General features: G+C 43.6%; 1 protein-coding gene across 2 annotated transcripts; it reads left to right on the top strand.

Annotated features, from left to right (window-relative positions):
* Positions 1-165: 165 nt before the first annotated feature.
* Positions 166-19,426, top strand: arhgap27l (Rho GTPase activating protein 27, like). 2 transcript variants are annotated; one of them, XM_035181382.1, is made up of 22 exons: positions 166-226; positions 3,149-3,277; positions 4,368-5,323; positions 6,886-7,092; positions 8,376-8,519; positions 8,953-9,108; positions 9,991-10,050; positions 10,218-10,301; positions 10,376-10,459; positions 10,577-10,657; positions 11,235-11,300; positions 12,980-13,047; positions 13,232-13,319; positions 13,775-13,876; positions 14,004-14,102; positions 14,481-14,553; positions 14,754-14,870; positions 14,945-15,043; positions 15,205-15,282; positions 15,485-15,619; positions 17,311-17,416; positions 18,335-19,426. In XM_035181382.1, the coding sequence occupies exons 2-22, from the start codon at positions 3,247-3,249 to the stop codon at positions 18,510-18,512; spliced, it is 3,012 nt and encodes a 1,003-aa protein (XP_035037273.1). In that variant the 5' UTR covers positions 166-226; positions 3,149-3,246; the 3' UTR covers positions 18,513-19,426. The 2 variants fall into 2 exon arrangements, with proteins under 2 accessions (XP_035037273.1, XP_035037276.1); XM_035181385.1 differs by lacking the exon at positions 11,235-11,300.
* The last annotated feature ends 1,220 nt before the right edge of the window (positions 19,427-20,646 follow it).

The raw sequence follows: 20,646 nt of genomic DNA, 5'->3' as shown, positions 1-20,646 counted from the left end.
CCTGATCCAAATGATGCACCACCTGAAGAGTGCGGCCAGAGGGCGCTGTTGATCTGCAGGTGTGAACCAATCAGGATGTAAACTGGGTTGGTGCAACAAGATGGGACTGGTCGGTCACAGATGGGCGGGGCCAGAGAGAGGAGGAACCTGTTTGTGTGACTTGGACTCACCCCTTCAGGACCAGAAGAGAAAAAAACAGGATGAGTGGGTCTGAACTTCACTGCAGGTAAAACTCTTTTATCTTAAACTTTATTTTAACAGTTCTCTGTGTTTGTTAAACCCACGGTATGGGGACTTGTTCCAACACTGATATTGTGGGGACTCTATAATCATATAGGGTGAAAGTCTGTGTGTGTGTTGTTGGCTCGAATGTGTTTCGCTCGACAGAAATTAACTCTTGCAGGTTTCCTGTGTGTAAACGTCTGAAAAATGTTAAATAACGAATGAGGATAAACGTTTAAAACTTTTCTTACAGTAGTTTGGTTTACACTGGTTCCAGAACGTTGTATGTACAATAAAGTATGTATTTCCTTGTGTACTACAAACACTGTACTGTGAAGAGCACATTACAACATCTATACAATCAGTGTCCTATAGAATTTAAAGATGCATTCTGTACAAACATTAGACAGAAACATGATTCAGACTCTTTTCACAAAAACTAATTTAAGTGTAGATTGAATGTAGATCACTCAGGAGGAGATCGTGCAGGTTGGAGGTCCTTGGGTTCCTGGTGGTCTCTGAGGAGGTTCCAGGATTACTAGAGGGACTTTTCTGCTTCAAGAGCGTGAAGCATCAGGACTATTGCCATGGTAACCTGCAGTTTGATGACCACAGGAATAACCTCTGATTTTTTATGCTGACCATCAGCTGACGACCAATCACAGAGGAGGATTTGCTGTGCGCTCTCTGAATATTCCAGTTTATTTTGAACAATCTTGTTGAAAAACAGTGGCTGTTGGGTTTATGATGTCATTCGACACCCTGTGGGCAGCAGAGGCAGTTTCTCCTTTAAATTCTTCCTCTCTTCTGATTGGTTGATGGGGCGTGTCCTGCCACAGGCGCCTGACCTCGGTTTGATGATTGACAGTTCAGTTTATTTTCACACACACTTCAGTCCTGCGGTCGAACAGTGTGTGTGTGTGTGTGTGTGTGTTACATACCAGCCGGTTGGTGTGGGTGTGGCAGAGAAAAACAGAGAGAGAAAGGGGGGGGGGGCAGCATTCCAGCATATGCACACACACACACACCTGAAACACACCTGGCTCAGGTGTGAGTGACTCAGAGCGACTCTTAAAGGGCCCGTCACTGATATTGTTTCAGTCAGTGTTTGACATCTGATCAGAAACTTCAGGTTCTACATCTGACGACTCAAACAGCAGCAGCAGACATCAGATCGTAGTTATTGATCAGTTACAGGTGATAGATCAGTGTGGGAGAAACATCCAGAACAGAATCACAAAGACAGGAAACACACATACTGTGATGTCACTGAGGGGTGGAGTCCACACAGCCTTGTGGGCGGTGCTTGCAGCAGACAGGAAGAGCTGACACTTCCCTTTGTAAATAGAAAGGTCGGAGATCTGCCTCTTGCTATTGTTGTGTGTGTGTGTGTGTGTGCTTGTACATCTGTCTTTGTGAAGACCACTTAGAGTGTGAGCACATTTTTGTGACTAACCTTCAGTTACAGTTTAAGTTTTGGCAACAAGTGTGTGTGTGTGTGTGTGTGTGTGTGTGTGTGTGTGTGTGTGTGTGTGTGTGTGTGTGTGTGTGTGTGTGTGTGTGTGTGTGTGTGAGATGCCTTGCCAAGAGGCTCCTAAACAACATATGTATCAGCTCCACCACTGAACATGTGACTGTTTGTCCTTTTGTCATTTTCTGGAACTTTTCCTGCAGCCACTTGGTAAAGTATCTGGAAAGTTCACAGTAAGCGTTTGGACGTGTTGATGAGGTTTCTAACATGTGACGGACGTGAAACTGGAATAATTAAAATATCTCAGGATGAAGATATCTGCCTCTGTTAGATCTGTGGTAACTGAACTGGACTAAACCGAATCGTTCGACCACATATTAACCTGCACCAGACAGTCTGACTGTCTGTTGGGCCTGTGTGTTGGCTCACAGCGCCACCTGCTGTGGTTGCCTGGAGGGAGAATTACTCAAGGCTATTTGTTTCTGAAGCATCATTTATTAGAAACAAGAAGTGTATTTGTTTGTCAGGTGCATTTTGTATTTGCAAACCACACTGTTTGTAAGTGAATGGTAGGATACTTGTAAAACATGTTTTGTTTTGTTAGGTTTTGGCTTGAATTTAGCTCCATAAGTGTGAGTTTAACGTTACTCGTGTGATACAGGACGTCCCTCCACTAATGCTGTTGTGTCAGGCTCTGTCACATGTAGACAAAGTCTTTAACCCTCGGTGAAAAGATGAGTCGGGATCAGTTTGACTTGTTCTGACATGAAGGAGAAACACATAACTCTCATTCCTCTCTTGGGTTTTGTGTTCTCACGCACTGAGTGACTCTCAACTCAATTATTCTGACTTCACAAGTGAAAACAGATACATAAGTCTGTTTCAAACCATGTACCCGTCACATACTTCATACTACTTACATACTAGGATGTGATAATGATATAGACGTCTGTAGTTCTCTCTCTGGTCATCTTACATAAACTACACTGCCCCCCGATGATTTCAGGTGGTACTGCTCCGCCTCTTCCTGTATGCGTATCTAACGTTGAACATAAATGAGGGTTAAGATAAAGTGAAGGAATCTGATCTTCATCTGCAGACAAACACTGACTGAAGAACCTGAGTTATAGTAACGTTCACAGAGCTGCTGGAACCTTTGGGTTGCTGTTCAGTGTCGGGATGTGACACCAGCAGCCACACAAGTGAACTTGTGTCCGTTCACACTTTGTCAGAATGTGGACTGATGAACATCCTGGTTCACATCAGCTCGGTCGTCACAATGTCACTGACACAAGGCTCCAGTCTGGTTTAATCAACCTGACTCAAGTTAGCTTGTGTTAACTTGTGTTCATGTCATCAGCTTCACTGACACTGTGAATGTTGGATTCATGTCTTCTTCACCACCACAACAGTTTCTGATGAATCCGCCCTGATCACAATTTTCTCTCTTTAAAGGGGCTCCTGATGAGGTGTGACCTGTGACCCCTCACCATCAGATTCACCTGCCTAACTACCTGAGGGGGTGTGGTCTGAGGAGCCAAGGGTCATCCCCAATGGCGGCGACCTCCTCCGTGCTTGGCAGAGGTTAGTTCTTTTAAATTTGTTGTTAAACTTTTAGACACAACAGTAGTTATGCTAGTTAAAGTAGCAGTAATAATGTTAGCAGTAGTTAAAGTAGCAGTAGTTAAAGTAGCAGTAGTAATTTTAGCAGTAGTCATTTTAGCAGTAGTTAAAGTAGCAGTAGTTAAAGTAGCAGTAATAATGTTAGCTGCAGTAATGTTAGCAGTAGTAAAAGTAGCTTTAGTTAAAGTAGCAGCAGTAATGTTAGCAGCAGTAATGTTAGCAGTAGTTAAAGTAGCCGTAGTTAAAGAAGCAGCAGTAATGTTAAGAGTAGTAATGTTAGCAGCAGAAATGTTAGCAGTAGTTAAAGTAGCAGTAGTAATGTTTGAAGTAGTTAAAGTAGCAGTAGTAATGTTGGCAGTATTTAAAGTAGCAGTAGTAATGTTAGCGGCAGTAATGTTAACAGTAGCAATGTTAGCAGTAGTTAAAGTAGCAGTAGTAATGTTAGAAGTAGTTAAAGGAGCAGCAGTAATGTTAGCAGTAGTAATGTTAGCAGTAGTTAAAGTAGCCGTAGTTAAAGTAGCAGTAGTAATGTTAGCAGCAGTAATTTTAGCAGTAGTCATTGTAGCAGTAGTTATGTTTGAAGTAGTTAAAGTAGCAGTAGTAATGTTGGCAGTATTTAAAGTAGCAGTAGTAATGTTAGCGGCAGTAATGTTAACAGTAGCAATGTTAGCAGTAGTTAAAGTAGCAGTAGTTAAAGTAGCAGTAGTAATGTTAGCAGCAGTAATTTTAGCAGTAGTTAAAGTAGCAGTAGTAATGTTTGAAGTAGTTAAAGTAGCAGTAGTAATGTTGGCAGTATTTAAAGTAGCAGTAGTAATGTTAGCGGCAGTAATGTTAACAGTAGCAATGTTAGCAGTAGTTAAAGTAGCAGTAGTAATGTTAGAAGTAGTTAAAGTAGCAGTAGTAATGTTAGCGTTAGTAATTTTAGCAGCCTGTAAAGTAGCAATAGTTATGTTAGCAGCATCAGCAAGAGAGTTAGCATTAGCATTAATGCCTATTGATATCACACTGCCCTTCATTATTCTGATCCTCTGATCTGGACTAATTTTTTCAGGGCTGGGTCTGGTCCTGGTAGAGTTTGAGTATGAGTACCAGGGTCGGGACGGGGTGCTGGTCTCCATCAAACCCAATGAGCGATATGTACTGCTAGCAAAGACCAATGACCACTGGTGGCAAGTTCAGCGTGACAGCAGCTCTAAGCCATTTTACATCCCTGCCAAGTACGTCAAGGAGCTGCCAGTGGATTTCCCCTCCCCCTTGGATTTTGATGATCCAACCAGTGCTGAGCCAGTGTTGGTTCCTGTGGCTGCCCCAGTCCCTGTGCCCATTCCCATTCCAAAGACTCTGGAGGAACCCAATGGGAACAGAATCAAACAAGGGGATGAGGTGACAATCCGGCTTAAACCAGATGCATCTACTGGGTACCGTAAGACTGAGAACCGCATGTCAACATTTGGCGTCCCGTTGGATTTTCATGACCTGTCGCAGCTGGTTCAGACCAGCAACCCTCTTGGTGGTCCTGCAGAGACTGCGACCGCAACAACCAGCAGGAATACATACATCACCGATGGCGGTCTGAGCAAAAAACTGCCCCACCTGCCGGGTTGCCTGGATGACCAGAAGGACTCTGCAAAACCACGAGTTCCCACCTTCAGTCCAGCAGACCCGCTCTCTGTATCACGGCCCCAGACCCAAGCCATACCGGTAGAGATGCCAGTGGTCCCTGTGGTCCCCATAGTCCCCCCCAATAATGATATCCAAAGCACATGCTCATTGTCAGAAATTTGCCCTGACCACAAGGATTCCCTGATGGAGCCAGAGGAGGAGGCAGAGGAGGAGATGAGCGTGGAGGAGAGCAGCAAGGAGCAGGGGGATTTACTGAAGGAGCAAGATTCAAACCACATTTATGAGTCCATTCAAGACCTGAACCTGGACCTGGAGGTTCTGGTTAGAGAAAGAGTGAGTCCTGGACCTGGTCCTGAACTTGCACCTGCCCCACCTCCCACACAGGTAAGACACCTGAGACACTAGATCTTAAACAGGACAGGATATTGGATTCTGGTGTTGGACAGCCCAACCTTAAGGTTCTGCAGGCTCTGATTGTTCAAGTTTTTTTTACTCCTGGACCACTCTGTTGTGATTGGTCTACCACTACGAGTGTGTGTCGGAAATGTCCGCCTCAGGGTTAGGGTTGGGGTTATCCAAAAGGTCAAAGGTCAACTTCACTGTGAAATCAAAATGTTCTGCAGACTGACACTGTTATCTGTTAGTTTCTGGTTGGTGGAGACAAACGATGGTGACATGGGGATTCTAGAGTTCAAACTACAAAAATAATCTCCACGCAAACAAAGCATGCTGGGAAGTTTGTTCACATGGTCATCAGCAGATCTTGTTTAAATCTCCTCTAATTTGCCCGTGTCAGAACATGTGTTTGCCTGCTGATGTCACAGCAGGATGTGATGAGGTCAGCAGGATGTAGTGATGTCACAGCTGGCAGGATGTGTTCTGGGTCGGACAGGAAACTGTGAGAGGACAACGCTGCAGTGACCCCTGCAGGACAAGACAATCTGACATCTGTGTGTGTGTGTCTGTGTGTGTGTGTGAGTGTGTGTGCGCGTCTATCTATAGTTATGAGGCCATATTTGGTTCAATACCATCGTTGTGAGGACATTTTGTCTGGTCCTCACAACTATAGAGAGATGTGTGTGTGTGAACTGGTCTGACTGGTTTGGTTAAGACTCGGTTATTTCTCATGTTTCAGCTGCTCTCCGTGTACTGTAAAAAAATCACTTTGGAAAACAAATGAAATAATGACAAAAACAATAATAACGATAGTGTGTGAGCACTTTGAGACATCGACACCTGAACCCCAACTGTGTGTGTGTGTGTGTGTGTGTGTGTGTGTGTGTGTGTGTGTGTGTGTGTGTGTGTGAATATTGAAGCAGGTTTCATGATCATTTAAGTCTCCAGTCTGACAGGTAGTGAGGGGGTGGGGCTACAGAGGGATCTTTAGGGAGACAACATGACACAGCTTCAGTCTCAGTTGGACACAATAACATCCTGATCCTAATATCACAGAGGCATTATGGGTAAGCCTACAGGTCCTGAACTCAACTATCAGCAGGAAATGCTCATCTGTGGTCAGGAAGTGTGTTTAGGTTAATGTAGAACTTTTTAGTTTGACCTCTGACCACTGTCAAATATTCGGAGAAGACACCTGATCATGGTGTAATGTGGTCTGTCCCATTTGACGTTCAGGGACGACCTGAAGTCACATGGCTCAGTTTGAACTTCGCCTCATCAGGACTCAGGATCAGTCATCAGGAAATGTCAAATAATTTCATCAGGGTGATGTCATCTGTGTTTGATCAGCTGACACTGAGCATCTTTGTTATATCAGGCTCCTCCTTCTCATATTATGACGTTTTTCTACAGAGCAGACATATGTTGTGTCACCCGAAGGCCACTGTAGCTTCTGTGAGGGTTTGTTGTAACATGTAACTTCACCACTAGATGTCACTAAATCCTTCGAACTGAACCCGTAACTGTAGCTACTCTCTCTCTCTCCACAGGACCCCAGCTCGCTCGGCCATAACTCACCCATCTATGCAAACATCTCTGTGAAGAAAACGTCTCACGACTCTGACGACCTCCTTATTCCGCCACCTCCAACCGAGCCCGCCCCCTTCCCTACAGGCCATACACCTTCTCCTTCTTCAGTCTCTTCCTCTGACATAAAAAGCCCCGCCTCCCCCATCAGCCTGCAGGATGAGTGGCAGGTAAGGCAAACTCGTACCTCTGGCAGTCTGTTGTTGAGACACTAAAATATATTTGAATTTGATTAAGATATTACATTTTATTTATCAGTGTCTGGTTCATTCTCACAGTTTTTGTATCTGACTGTGTTTAGATCTTTGATGAAGTCGTGTCTTTCATATTTTTCTTCCTGTTCATCCTTCATCAGATTTGATCAGATTTCACACTTTAACTTTCCGTTGAATTGAGGTGATTAAAGTTTCATCACATGTCACCTGAGCTGTTCAGTTCCAGTTACAGCTCAGGTGACACTTCACTGCCCTGCTCAAAGACACTTCAACACAACTCACACAGTTTTAGTTCCAGGTCATTTTTAATAGTTTAGTGTTTCATCCATAGACTGTATATAAAAATGGACGTAGGTTCGGGTTCCAAAAGAGGAAGCCTATGCAGAAGTGCTTAAAAGTGTAATACCGCCGGGATCCAGCAGGGGCTGGATCAACTGGCTCTAAGAAAACTCTGGCTCCATAGGCTGCCATTCAAAAACCGCCACTTTCTCCCATGAAATACTCTGTCAAAAAAATGACCCACGGTTGATTATGGTCTTATCCGCTTGATATTCCCTGTCTTATAAGAGATCTGGTGGTCCTTCTGAAAAGAATTTCGTAATTAATTATATATTAGAGCTCAAAATGTGTTAATTATGGAGGCATGGCTCTTTGACTAACCCTAACCCTAACGGACAGGCAGCAGCTGCAACGGGTCACGCGAGAGAGAATCACCGGAGCAAAACAGGAGCTGTGTTTACACCGTGTTCACTCACTTCTCTCACATTTACTGTGATTCTGTTGGTATCAGTCGCTGGAGAAGGTTTTTACACCGACACGTTAACTGTTAGTTTGTCTTTATTGGGCCCGAGCACCGTGCAAGGACCTTATTGATTTAGCTTCGGCTTATTAAACATGAACTTTACCTCAGATGATGGAAGCTAACTTGTTAGCAGCTAGTTCTCGGCGCAGTCGAGAGCTGTGGTCAGTAGCCGGTGTAGGTGGGCGTGTTTACACTCCGGGTTGAGAGGTCAAAGTTCAGACCCAGCTTAAAAAATTTGATTGGGTTAGGGAGAGAATATGGAAAGAAGTCATTTGTTTTTAATTTCTCAGATAAACTACAGACTTAATAAATAAACCTGAACGCAGTAGAAATATTCAAATTCAAAGATTCTTTATTGTCATTATACTCAGGTACAATGACATTGTAACAAAAGTGCACCTGAACACAGAAGCAGCTTATTGGTCTCTCTGCTCAGGTTCACACGGACCACGACAGCGGGAAGATGTTTTATTTCCATCCTGTGACGAGACAAACAACCTGGACCGACCCCCACAGCCCCACAGCGCCCCCTGCTGCACTGGCCTCCCCTTCACCGCTGCTCTCCCCCGCCTCCTCTCAGGTAGATTCACCTGTTCATTCATAGAGTGGATATCAATCACTGCTTGTTACATGGATGTTGGTGAATGTCTAGTTAGTTGAAGATAAGTCTCGTTAAGATAAGATAAGATAAGATAATAATTTGTCCCATTATGGGGAAATTTGCAGTGTTACAGCAGCAAGAGTCAAAAAGACATCAGCAAGAAATTAGTAACTTGCAATACTTAAGTGTAAGGAATATAAAAAAATATATAGAAATATAGCAACATATGGATGTAGTTGATGTAGTTAGTTGAAGATAAGCCTAGTTAGGTGAAGGTTAGTCTAGTTAACTGGAAGTAAGTCTAGTTAGGTGTAGTTAGGTAAAGTTAGGTCTACTCAAATCTAGTTAGGTGAAGTCAAGTCAGTTGAGGTGAGTAGAGCTGTGTCCTCTCTACTAACATGGTTCCTCTCAGGATTCTTGTTGTTGGGAGCAGCTACTGGACGAAGCCTCTGGGAGATTTTACTACTTCAACCCAATCACACGAGCCACATCGTGGACTGCACCTGAGCCACTCTCCCCCTCCTCCCCCCTGTGGTCGCCAAGCAACAGGAAGCATGACGACAGCCCGGTACGATGCAGATAAGATGCCAGAATAAAACTATGATAACAATAAAGTCAGAGCAGAACTGTCATGGGGTTACGCTATGCCCTGTAATATATAAGGTGCAAACGCTTAACATACACCAACGAGGGACACACAGTTATACTTGTCATTTGCTATGTTAACAACATTGGTTGCAGCATCTCAGTATCAGTATCAGTAGCATTAACATTAGCATAAGCATTAGCATTAGCCAGACTGCTAGCATGTTAAGCTACCACTCATAAATACTCAAATAAACCATTTAATCTTTCTAAACTGTACTGATACACATAGTCCATGTCCAATAATTGGAAATAACCTTTAAGATAGTTTATATTCACAAACATTTATTCAATGTTCTTTGGGTACCGGCGTCTGGCTGCAGTATAGGTCATAAACCTCCTCCATGTTAACAGACGGGACATGAACCGAACAAAAAAATCAAAGTAGACGTTATTAAAGATGTTTCTGTCATTTCAGGTCGCTCTTATCTCACTGATGTTTGTTCAAGTGTTTCTGATCAGTTTGGTTTACATTTCTACTTGATTCTTGTTGTTCTGGTTTGTTCCCTCATGGCTGATGCACTTACTGTGAGTCGCTTTGGGTAAAAGCGTCAGCTAAATGTAATGTAATGTAATTTGTTATTTGATGATATAAAAACAAGACGTCATGATTGACAGCTGAGACTGAGTCAGGATTGGACCTTGATACCCAGACTCTGACTGCAAATAATTTCATCGCCAATAGAGGGCAGTGTTTGTATTTGAGATATTTTAGCTTCATTTCTGGAGGAAGTGGAGACGTGACGTAAACTTTATTTACTCTGAACAGAAGAACAAACTCTGTTGTTTCTTTTTTAAACTTTAGCCTCCACTGCCAGAGGAAGATTATCCTGTAGAGGGAGCTAATGACACTGTGTTTACAACGGTAAGCACACACACACACACACACACACACACACACACACACACACACACACACACACACACACACACACACACACACACACACACACACACACACACACACACACACACACACACACATACACACACACACACATTTCATCTGTAGTTTGTCAATTTTCTTCCCAGAATCCTCAGCAGCCTGTGGGTCTGATTCCCAGAGCTCAGATGGAGTTGAAAGATGGAAACTCCTCCCAGTGGAGGATGCAGGAGGTAATCAATCAATCAATAGATCGATCAGTTTATGCTCCTGATCTTTCTCTGATGAATGTCATTGATGGTTTCAGCCCCAAAGGAGGACGGGAAACGGAGTTTCTGAGGAGGGAGCGACTCTGCAGGTCAGGAGCTGGAGACACAGTGTGGCCGAAGACGTGAGTGACACAAACGTAGAAAGAACCTACTCTGACGCAAATCAATGACTGAATCAATAATTTAATCAATAATTTAATCAATGACTGAATTTATGTTTCCTCCTCGATGTGTTTCAGACGTTTGCTCTCGGTCACAGGAGAAACGTGTCTGACCTCACGGAGGTGTCGAATAGAAGGCTCTCGCCCGACAGTTCACAGGTAAACACACCTGTCTCACACCTGTCTTCACAGCTGTCTTCACAACATTCTTCACACCTGTCTCACACCTTTCTTCACACCTGTCTCAGACCTGTCTTCACAGCTGTCTTCACAACATTCTTCACACCTGTCTCACACCTGTCTCACACCTGTCTCACACCTGTCTTCACAGCTGTCTTCACAGCTGTCTTCACAACATTCTTCACACCTGTCTCACACCTGTCTTCACAGCTGTCTTCACAACATTCTTCACACCTGTCTCACACCTGTCTTCACAACATTCTTCACACCTGTCTCACACCTTTCTTCACACCTGTCTCACACCTGTCTTCACAACATTTTTCACACCTGTCTTCACACCTGTCTTCACACCTGTCTTCACACCTGTCTCACACCTGTCTCACAGCTGTCTTCACAACATTTTTCACACCTGTCTTCACACCTGTCTCACACCTGCCTCACACCTGTCTTCACGCCTGTCTCTCATCTTTCTTCACACCTGTCTCACACCTGTCTCATTTATTCATTCATTGTCTCGTTAACACCTTGTGATGTCATCCTGTTCTTCCTCATCAAGTTCTCTGATAGGCACAGACTGAAGAGGAATCTGTCCAATCGGAGCACAGACTCCCACCAGCTTCATGTAGGTCCTGGGCCCTGATTGGCCACTGGGTGCTGGGTGTCTGTTGGGTTGTCTCTGTCAAAAATGGTCTGAAACAATGGTTGGGTTCTGTGGTGGTTCTCCTGGTGGATGGTTCTGAAAAACTAGCTGCTCGTCAGCTCGTTAGTTATTTACCGAACATAGTTTAATGGTTGTAGCTATGCTAACAGCATGTTCTCAAAATGAATTCTCATGAATCTTGGGTCAGACACTGACTTTGTTGATCCTCTTGGTGCCACCAGCAGGTCAGACTGTTATATCTTCAAATCTGAAGAAGTTAGTGGTGGAATCTCATTCTGGTTCGAGTTTTAAAATATCATTTAACTCTTGAGACCAAACAATGCTTAGTTCAGGGATCCTGTAACTGACTGATGTAAAGACCACAGACTGGATCAAGAACCAACTGTGATCCTGTGGATAGAACTTGGAACCTGCCGAGACCTCAAACCACATACTGCAGAGACCACATACTGAAGTCTTGGATCAGGACCGACAAAATCAAGAACAAGAATGAATAATTCAGACGTTAAGTCGGACAGTCGATCTCTTCTCAGGAGACAAAGAGCTTCATAAAGTTTATGTTGGAACTAAGGAGGTTCTCCTGGTCTCTTAAAGGCAACTAGAGGAGCTTATTTGAGTTCTTTAGGAGACCTTAGTACTTAGGATCAGTGGATCGTGGTTTTAGGAGGTCCATGTTAAGGATCCTGGTTTAGAGGGTACATGGGTCCTTAAGGGTTTTGTTGGGTACTTTTAAATGGGTCACTGAGGAGGTTTTACCAGTCCTCCACTAGATTCCAAGGCTCCATGAGGATTATATGTGGCTCCTGGAAAGGTTTGCGATTTTAAGGGGAGGATTTACTGGAGATATATAGAGAGAGAAGTGCTCAGTGCATTATCGGAGTTCACCCTCAGTCTAGACCTATAGCAGCATAACTAAGGGATGTGTCAGGACCTGATCAAGAACTATAGACTTTATCAAAGAGGAACATTTTAAGTTTAGGGTTAGATGGGGTCTGACTCCAGAACCCAGAGTGGGAGCTGGTTCCACAGGAGAGGAGCCTGGTAGCTGAAGGTTCTACCTCCTGCTCTACTGTGAATTTGACAGGGAGCCAATGCAGAGAAGCTAAGAGCAGTAATATCATCTCTCCTTCTAGTTCCTGTCAGAACTCGTGCTGCAGCATCTTGGACCAACTGGAGGCTTTTCACAGACTTACTGGGACGTCCTGATAATAGAGAGTTACAGTAATCCAGTCTAGAGAACAAGTTTCTCAGCATCCTTCTGAGACAGGATGTTCCTAATGTTCATAATATTGTGCAGGTGGAAGAATGCTGTCCTATAGGCTTGTCTTATATATGTTATATTGAAGGGGTCCTGGGAGATTCAAGGTATACTAGAGAACAATTACTGACTTCACTTGGGATCCATGATGAGAATTATTGAGTGGTAGAGAGTGGCAGAGTCTAGAAATCACTTAGAACTAGTAATGCTCCTTGATGAAGTTCCAGGGGTTATAGAGGTTTCTTCAGGGAGTTCTGTCTCTAAAGGAGGTTCGAGGGTAACAGCCTTCAGGGAGGAAGAACAACAACACACACACGCACGCACGCACACACACACACAGACAGTAATCTCATTTTAAAGCTGACCTGTAATGTGTCCACAGGGCCATCAGCTGGAGAAAGCAGGAATCATCAATAAGACCAAAGTAGTTGATAACGGCAAAAGGATCAGGTGAGAACAAAAAAACTGAACTCTGAGCTTCAGTATTTCGATGATGTCTTCACTCTGTTGAACTGCAGGAAGGATTTTATGGTTGAAAGCAGATTTAGACGTTTTATTTTCTTCTCTTTGGATCTTCTTTAACATCAGGGTGATATTTAGTTTGGAGCTGACTGTCTGTCTTGTTGTTGGACAGGAAGAACTGGAGTCAGTCCTGGACCGTCCTGCATGGTGGGATCCTCACCTTTCACAGAGACCCCAAGTCTGCTCCGACTGGGAACGCTGTAAGAACCAGTTTCACACCTGAACACTCACTGGATTTCACAGATAAAGTCATCAGGCAGGTTTGAGTCTGGTTAGAGGTTCAGCTGCGATGATGTCACTTTATGAGTCATTAGGTGATGCATTAGGTTCACATGTACAACTCTTGAACTTCCCATGACCCTGAGAGTCTTCATACATAGTACTGTCCAATCTGGCAGTGGTTCATGTTCCCCGCAGGATGAACAGTAATAATTGAACTGAAGCCCTCTTCAGGTTCTCATATGTCATGTATTGAAAACTCTTTCCAATATGTCTGTTCATCTCAACAAAGTTTCCAACGGGTGGATCCATCTCAGGGCCGACCTATTCCAGGATTCATTGCACTTTTGCTGACAAACGTTTTTCAAAGAGATGATGATGAGACCAAAACATCTGTTTTTAAATGTATCAACTAAACCGACGTTCCGTTTTCCAGAGTAAAGCGTCACAGATTGTTCCAGAGTACACGGTGGACCTGAGAGGTTCTACAGTCAGCTGGGCTGCCAAAGACAAGTCCTCCAAGAAGAACGTTGTAGAGGTACTGACCTGTTTCCACGGTTACAGGCTGTTGGACCTCCACATATGCGTTACCATGGACCTTCTGTGTCTGTTGCCATAGTTACACCAGCGTGACCATGGTGTTATTTGTTTGTGTTTGTTTGCAGCTAAAGACTCGGCATGGTTGTGAGTTCCTGATGCAGTACGACACCGAGAGCATCATCAGTGACTGGCTCAAAGTGATCCAGGACGCCGTCAGACAACTGGTACACAACACACAGACGACACCACACGACACACGGACATGAAATGACACAACACGGACACCACACGGACAACACACAGACGACACACACACACCACACCACACATGACAGACAACACAGACAACACACGCACCACACATTACACACAACATAGACAACAAACAGACACCACATGACAAGACACAGACAACACACACAGACACCACACAACAGAAACCGACAAAACACAACAACATTGATTCAGGAACGCGATGTTGTGACGGAGGACGAGAGCGATGCAGCGTCAGACACAAAACACAACAGAACAGAAACACGAATACATACACAACACATCCTAACACGTACAGAAGTGGTGTAAACAGATCTAATCTGATTCAGGAACACGATGTGGTGACGGAGGACGAGGACGACGCAGCGTCGGACAGAGAAGACAAAGAGCGCAGGAAGACGTGTGAGTCGACTTCACTTTCAAACTTTTTGAGTAGTTGATCAACAGAAAAATAATTTTGTCTCTCCTGTCACGGAAACAGGACACAAAAAAAACAGACATCTGAGACATTTCAAATGTTCATCAACCAATCAGATTCATCGATGAGTCTGAAACCAATCAGATTCATTGATACTGACCCGGGGTATTTTTCTTGTTTTCAGCCACCAGGAGTTCATCAGGCGTTGACTCGGAGCAGACACGAGTTCGGACCAAACTCAGACGCTTCCTCCAGCGTCGGCCGACGCTGCAAAGCGTCAAAGAGAAAGGATACATCAGAGGTCTGTAGAACACGTGATGTCTATAGAACACATGTTCCATGACGTTTGTCTGTAACGTTCTCTCTCTGGTTCAGATAATGTGTTCGGATGTCACCTGGACACACTGTGTCACAGAGAAAACACAACCATCCCCACATTTGTACAGAAGTGTATCAGAACGGTAGAGCGGAGAGGTACACACACACACACACACACACACACACACACACACACACACACACACACACACACACACACACACACACACACACACACACACACACACACACACAGACTCGGTTTACTAAGTAAATATTATGTGACATGTAAATGTTTGTGTGTCTGTGTGTGTCAGGTCTGGACATTGATGGTATCTACAGAGTCAGTGGAAACTTGGCTGTGATCCAGAAACTACGACATAAAGCTGATCACGGTAATAAATGTCAGTCTGTTGTTTCCCATGATGCATCATGTGGACTTCTCTGAAGATTAACCACTAGGAGGCGTCTTGATTATTGAACACTCAACATCGTGGCAGATTATAACTGAAATAAAAAGTTTTAAAGTGAGGAGTTGACCTGAGGTGTGACTCTATGCAGATGATGTGTTTAAATCTGTTGTTGTCGTCTCTGCAGAGGAGCAGCTGGACCTGGACGATGGGCTGTGGCAGGAGATCCACGTGATCACCGGAGCTCTGAAACTTTTCTTGCGGGAGCTTCCAGAGCCGCTGTTTCCCTTCAGCTGCTTCGACAAGTTCATCGCTGCTATCCGTCAGTACTGCCTACATCTCACATTGTACACAACGCAAATGTGACACAAACCTTTAAACCAGAGAGACACACATTGTATTTTTCTTCCTCTGCACCGGACACACCTAGTGGCTGGCCGGAGGTATACCGTTTTCGGGTTGTCCATCCATCCCTGTGAACATGATGTCTCAAGCACGCCGAGAGGGAATTTCATCAGATTTACTTTAAATATTCAGTTGGATTCAAAGATAAACTAATTCGACTTTAGAGGTAAAAGTTTAAAGGTTAGTGACCTCATAGACATAAACTGCTCTGATTGGTGGAGACAAGTAACCACAAGGAGGTGATTCTAGTTTTTATAGTAAAGTCAATAATGACCTTAATATAACCCCAACCCTAACCCCCTTTTGAGACGTGGAGAATTGAAGAGTGGGAAGACGATACATTAGATGACAGTAATGCATCTTAACATTGGTTGCCACTCGCCAATAAACTGAACGAAGAAGAAGAAGAAGAACAAGAAGAAGAACAAGAACAAGAACAAGAACAAGAACAAGAAGACTTCAACATCTGGTCGTTTGTAGCAAACACAGAAATATGTTTGTCCCTTTCAATTGATAATTTTGTTAACGGACAAACTTTTAGTCTTGAAACACACAAGTTCTGCAGGTTCTCGAAGATTTATGACTCCTCACATCTCCAGACTCAAACTCCAAGCTTTTTAGATCTAAACACAGTTCAGAGAAAATATAATTTAGTTTGTATCCCCTAGTTTCGAGAGGCGCTGCCATGTTCCTCCAAGTACGTATGCAGAGACCAACAAGTGGTGTGTTCATCCAAACAGGTGTAGGAGTTTTCTCAGGTCCCAAGTTTCTGATCTAAAAATAATCCAATGAAAGAAAAACTGCTTAACCCAAAATTAGCTGCTTTCAGACAAGAGTTTGTTTGTCCTGTGAAGCAGCAGCAGCAGGTTGTCGGGTCCGACTCGTTCAAACAGGAACATGTGGGAACATCCAGGCGAGGGGCGGAGCCTGTAGAGCAGCAGGGGCGGAGCCTGTAGAGCAGCAGGAGGCCGGACATGACGTATAAACTCTGCTGTGGAAAGATCAGTGTTGTTGTTTACAGCTCATCCACACCGGCGTCGGCCCTCATCACCAAAAGATCTGGAACCTCCTCGTGTTTCCAAGTTGACGTCTTCGTCTTCTACGTGTACGGCTCCTCTTCTTCATCCTGAGATGTTTGTGTTCTTCCAGCTTCACGTCCGTCACGTGTTAGAAACCTCATCAACACGTCCACTCGCTCTCTGGGAAGCTTCCACACATTGTCCTGCTGTGTCCTCACATGGACTCACTCTGACATGTTACAGACATGTTACCAGGAGGCTGCAGGAGAAGATCCAGAACATGTCCAGAGACACTGACTCAGACATTTGTTCTCACATAGAGAACCTGCAGAACATGTGAGGAGCATGTGAGGAACATGTCAGTGGTTCAGTTCATGTGTGAAAACATCTCATTGACAAATAAATGAAAAAGAAATGAAGTGTTTTCAGCCTTGTTCACTTAAACCACAATGAAAGAAAAGCTCATGTTATCAACACATCGTGAGTAAAGATCATCTGGAGTTCGGCCAGTAGCACTTTACGCTTACTTGTTAGCTACATCTGCTGAACCTGTCATCATGTGAACGCAGCTCTGTTTGTTTCCATGCAGAAGTTCCAGACCACAGTCTGAGAGTGTCCTACATGAAGGACCTGGTTCGATCGCTGCCTCTGCCAAATCACGACACCATGGAGCTGCTGTTCAAACACCTGCACACGTGAGTGTAACCTAAAGCCGAACCAGAGAAGCAGGACTGGTTTTGTTCTCGTGTTTATCGAGCAGTTTCACCTCTGAGACGTCACAGCACCTTCAGCTCTCAGTGTCTCAGTCTGGTTTCACAGAAACTGTTAACCCAGGATCAGACGACACACTCAGATGTCACCCTGAAAAAGGGTGACATCAAATACAGAATGTTTAGCACAAAAATGTATTCTTCTCTCTGATGTTGTTTTAGAATCACATTAGGTGAAAGAATCATATTTGTTTTTTTACATTCAGTAAATCTTGGATGTTTTTTGATCTCATTTTCTCTGGATCTCACTTGTCTTAAACAGATCCTTTTTGTATCTCACCAATGTTGATTTGAGTTTACTGACGACTGTCTTCATTTGTTCTGCGTGTGGTTTGTCCAAAATAAGCTAAGTACACAATTATAAATGCCTTCACATACAGAAGATTATCAGGGTCAGACATGGGAAACAAATCAGAGGAGGAAGATTTGTTTCATTATGTCTCAGCGACACCTTTGACCAGAGGCATCATGTTTTTAGTTTGTTCGGCCGTCTCATTCTATTGAACGTTATATCCCAAGAAAACCTTGAGGGAGTTTCTTCAAATTTGGTCCAAATGTTACAACTTAGACTCACAGATGAACTGATTAGATTTCAGAGATCAAAGATCACGTGACTGAAACTGCTCTGATTAGTGAAGACAAACGATCATGAAGTGAAAATATTCTAAACCACTATTTTACACAGTGGTTTTGTTTGAACAGATGTTTTCCATGGTTGAAATATGGATGTTTTTCTCAAACTTGTTCACGTGATTAATTTAAAGTCTGTGAGTCGTCACTCCTCTAACGTTGTTCCACAATGATTTGATGATGTCAGAACTTACACTGAACCTCTCTCTGCAGGGTGACCGAGCACAAGGACTCCAACAGGATGTCGGTTCAAAGCGTCGCCATCGTGTTTGGACCCACGTTGCTCCGCCCACAGACTGAGTCCCCCAACATGACGATCCACATGGTTTTCCAGAGCCAGATTGTGGAGCTCATGCTCAATGAGTTCCAGTTCGTCTTTTCCCAGACGTAGGAAGAACCTACTGTTGAATTTACAAGAACCATTAGAGAACCTCTGGGGGGCACCAGAGCACCATGAGAAATGCCAATAATCTTCTGAAGTGACAGAGAAGCTCCTACACCTCCTGTCACATGGTTCCGTTTCTAAGCAAAGTTAGAGTCTTCTACAAAACTCTGGATCTGTGTAGATAAACATCCTCATCTCGCTCTATCAAGATCACGCTGCCACATTCTGACCCTCTCAAAGCTCTGTGACTTGAATGATACAGGTAGAACCTGATAAAACCCTGGATCAGTTTGGAACCAGCTTTGCTTCTAGTACAAAGACCAAACCGCTCATTTAAATCCCCAAATATCTCACTTTAAAACAAAATATCCAAATTTATCTAAAACTTTGTAGAACTCTTCACAAACACCCTCTCTCTTTTTATTTTTATTTTTACAGAAAAAAACAGCAGCACGCAACCTCCTGAGATTTCTCAATTTGTGCAAGAATAAATTCCACCTAGTTTCAAAACCTTCTGGTTTTGAAAGATCACACGACACACCTCTCTGACCACACTGTCCAGAATGATTCAGGGAGAACTTGAGTGAAAATATCTACAACTCTTTGGCTTCACCTCAGACTGTACAACCTGCACCTTAAAACCCAAAGAACAAACTAAATCTACAAGTTCAAGTCTCACTCACAACCTCGTAAAACTCACAAAATCTCCTATTAGTAACGATTTTCTGACATTTAACTTTAATGGAACCTGAAAACCTTATGAACATAATGTTCTAGAACCTTGAACAGAACCTCAGGACTCGTTCACACCTGGTTTGTTTCAGAGCTTCAGACTCTTCAGTTCAGTCTGAACCTGAACATCAGGTGTGAAAGGTTCCTCAGAGCAGAAGAGGAGTTCTGGGTCTGGATCAAACTGAACCAGGTTCTGTTGGTTTGCAGTGAAAACACTTTGTTGGAGAGTTTTGACTTTTGGACCAATCACAGGAAGTAGAGACAGAATTAACAGTAGAAGAAGAAGAAGAAGAAGAAGAAGAAGAAGAAGAAGAAGAAGAAGAAGAAGAAGAAGAAGAAGAAGAAGAGGAAGCAGCTGCAGTCTTCACCTCCGACGATATAATGTTTGAACCACGAGGACGTTCAGTTGGTGCCTTTGAACTAGTGTGGAGTACTGTAGTACTGTAGTACTGTGGAGTACTGTGTAGTACTGTAGAGTACTGTGTAGTACTGTAGAGTACTGTGGAGTACTGTGTAGTACTGTAGAGTACTGTGGAGTACTGTAGTACTGTAGAGTACTGTAGTACTTTGGAGTACCATAGTACTGCGCCTGAAGGTGCTGATGCTGCTTGTGATACATCATGATGTTACCATGGCAACCAGATGACCAGCCCAACTAACAACACGCCCGTCTACAAACCAATCAGAGTCAAGTATAGGTAGACTCCGCCCACATAGGCGATGACAACAGGACGTACGTATGTCAGACAAACTTTTGTCCCTAAATTACAAAGTGAAACCCAAACTAACCAAATCAATTGAAACTATGGAACAAACACATGAAGCTTCGGACTCACAGTGAGAAAACGTCATAAAAGAACATGAGACACAAACTCTCATCCTTGTCCTTTAAAAAGTTGTGTTTACAGGGATTGAACCTGGAGCCACCAAGAACTAACCCTAACCCAGTGGACCAATGAACCCTGGACTCGATCTCTTACCCAAAGAGATTTGCTTCTTGGAATCTTAAAAAAGTGTTTCGTCTCTATTGGTTGAAATGTCTCATGAGCTTAAACCAAAGAAACATCTCACTCAGGTAAAGACCTGAATTTTCACTCATTGTGAACATGAACAGGTGTTTTTATGTCTGTGATGCTGTATCCATGGATACCATCGAAAGAGTTTCTCACAGGAATTCATCAGCTGGATGTCTGAAGTCTTGTTTCTTCTCCAACTTTATTTTTAATCTGATGTCTGATCATTGGAAAATGTCGTCACTGACAGGAGGCGGACCCTGGTGTGCCGGTTGCCATGACAATAGTTCAAAGTTACACATTTACCACAGTTTTGAAACAAGATCCTGCGCACGATAAGTTTGATTTCAGTTATTGTTATGATGAATTCATGAGGTGAAATAATCCTGAAGAAC

The sequence above is a fragment of the Hippoglossus stenolepis genome, chromosome 16, assembly GCF_022539355.2.
Source record: "Hippoglossus stenolepis isolate QCI-W04-F060 chromosome 16, HSTE1.2, whole genome shotgun sequence".
Taxonomy (NCBI): Eukaryota; Metazoa; Chordata; class Actinopteri; order Pleuronectiformes; family Pleuronectidae; genus Hippoglossus; species Hippoglossus stenolepis.
The sequence above is the reverse complement of the archived record's forward strand: the minus strand, read 5'-3'. Positions and strand labels throughout refer to the sequence as shown.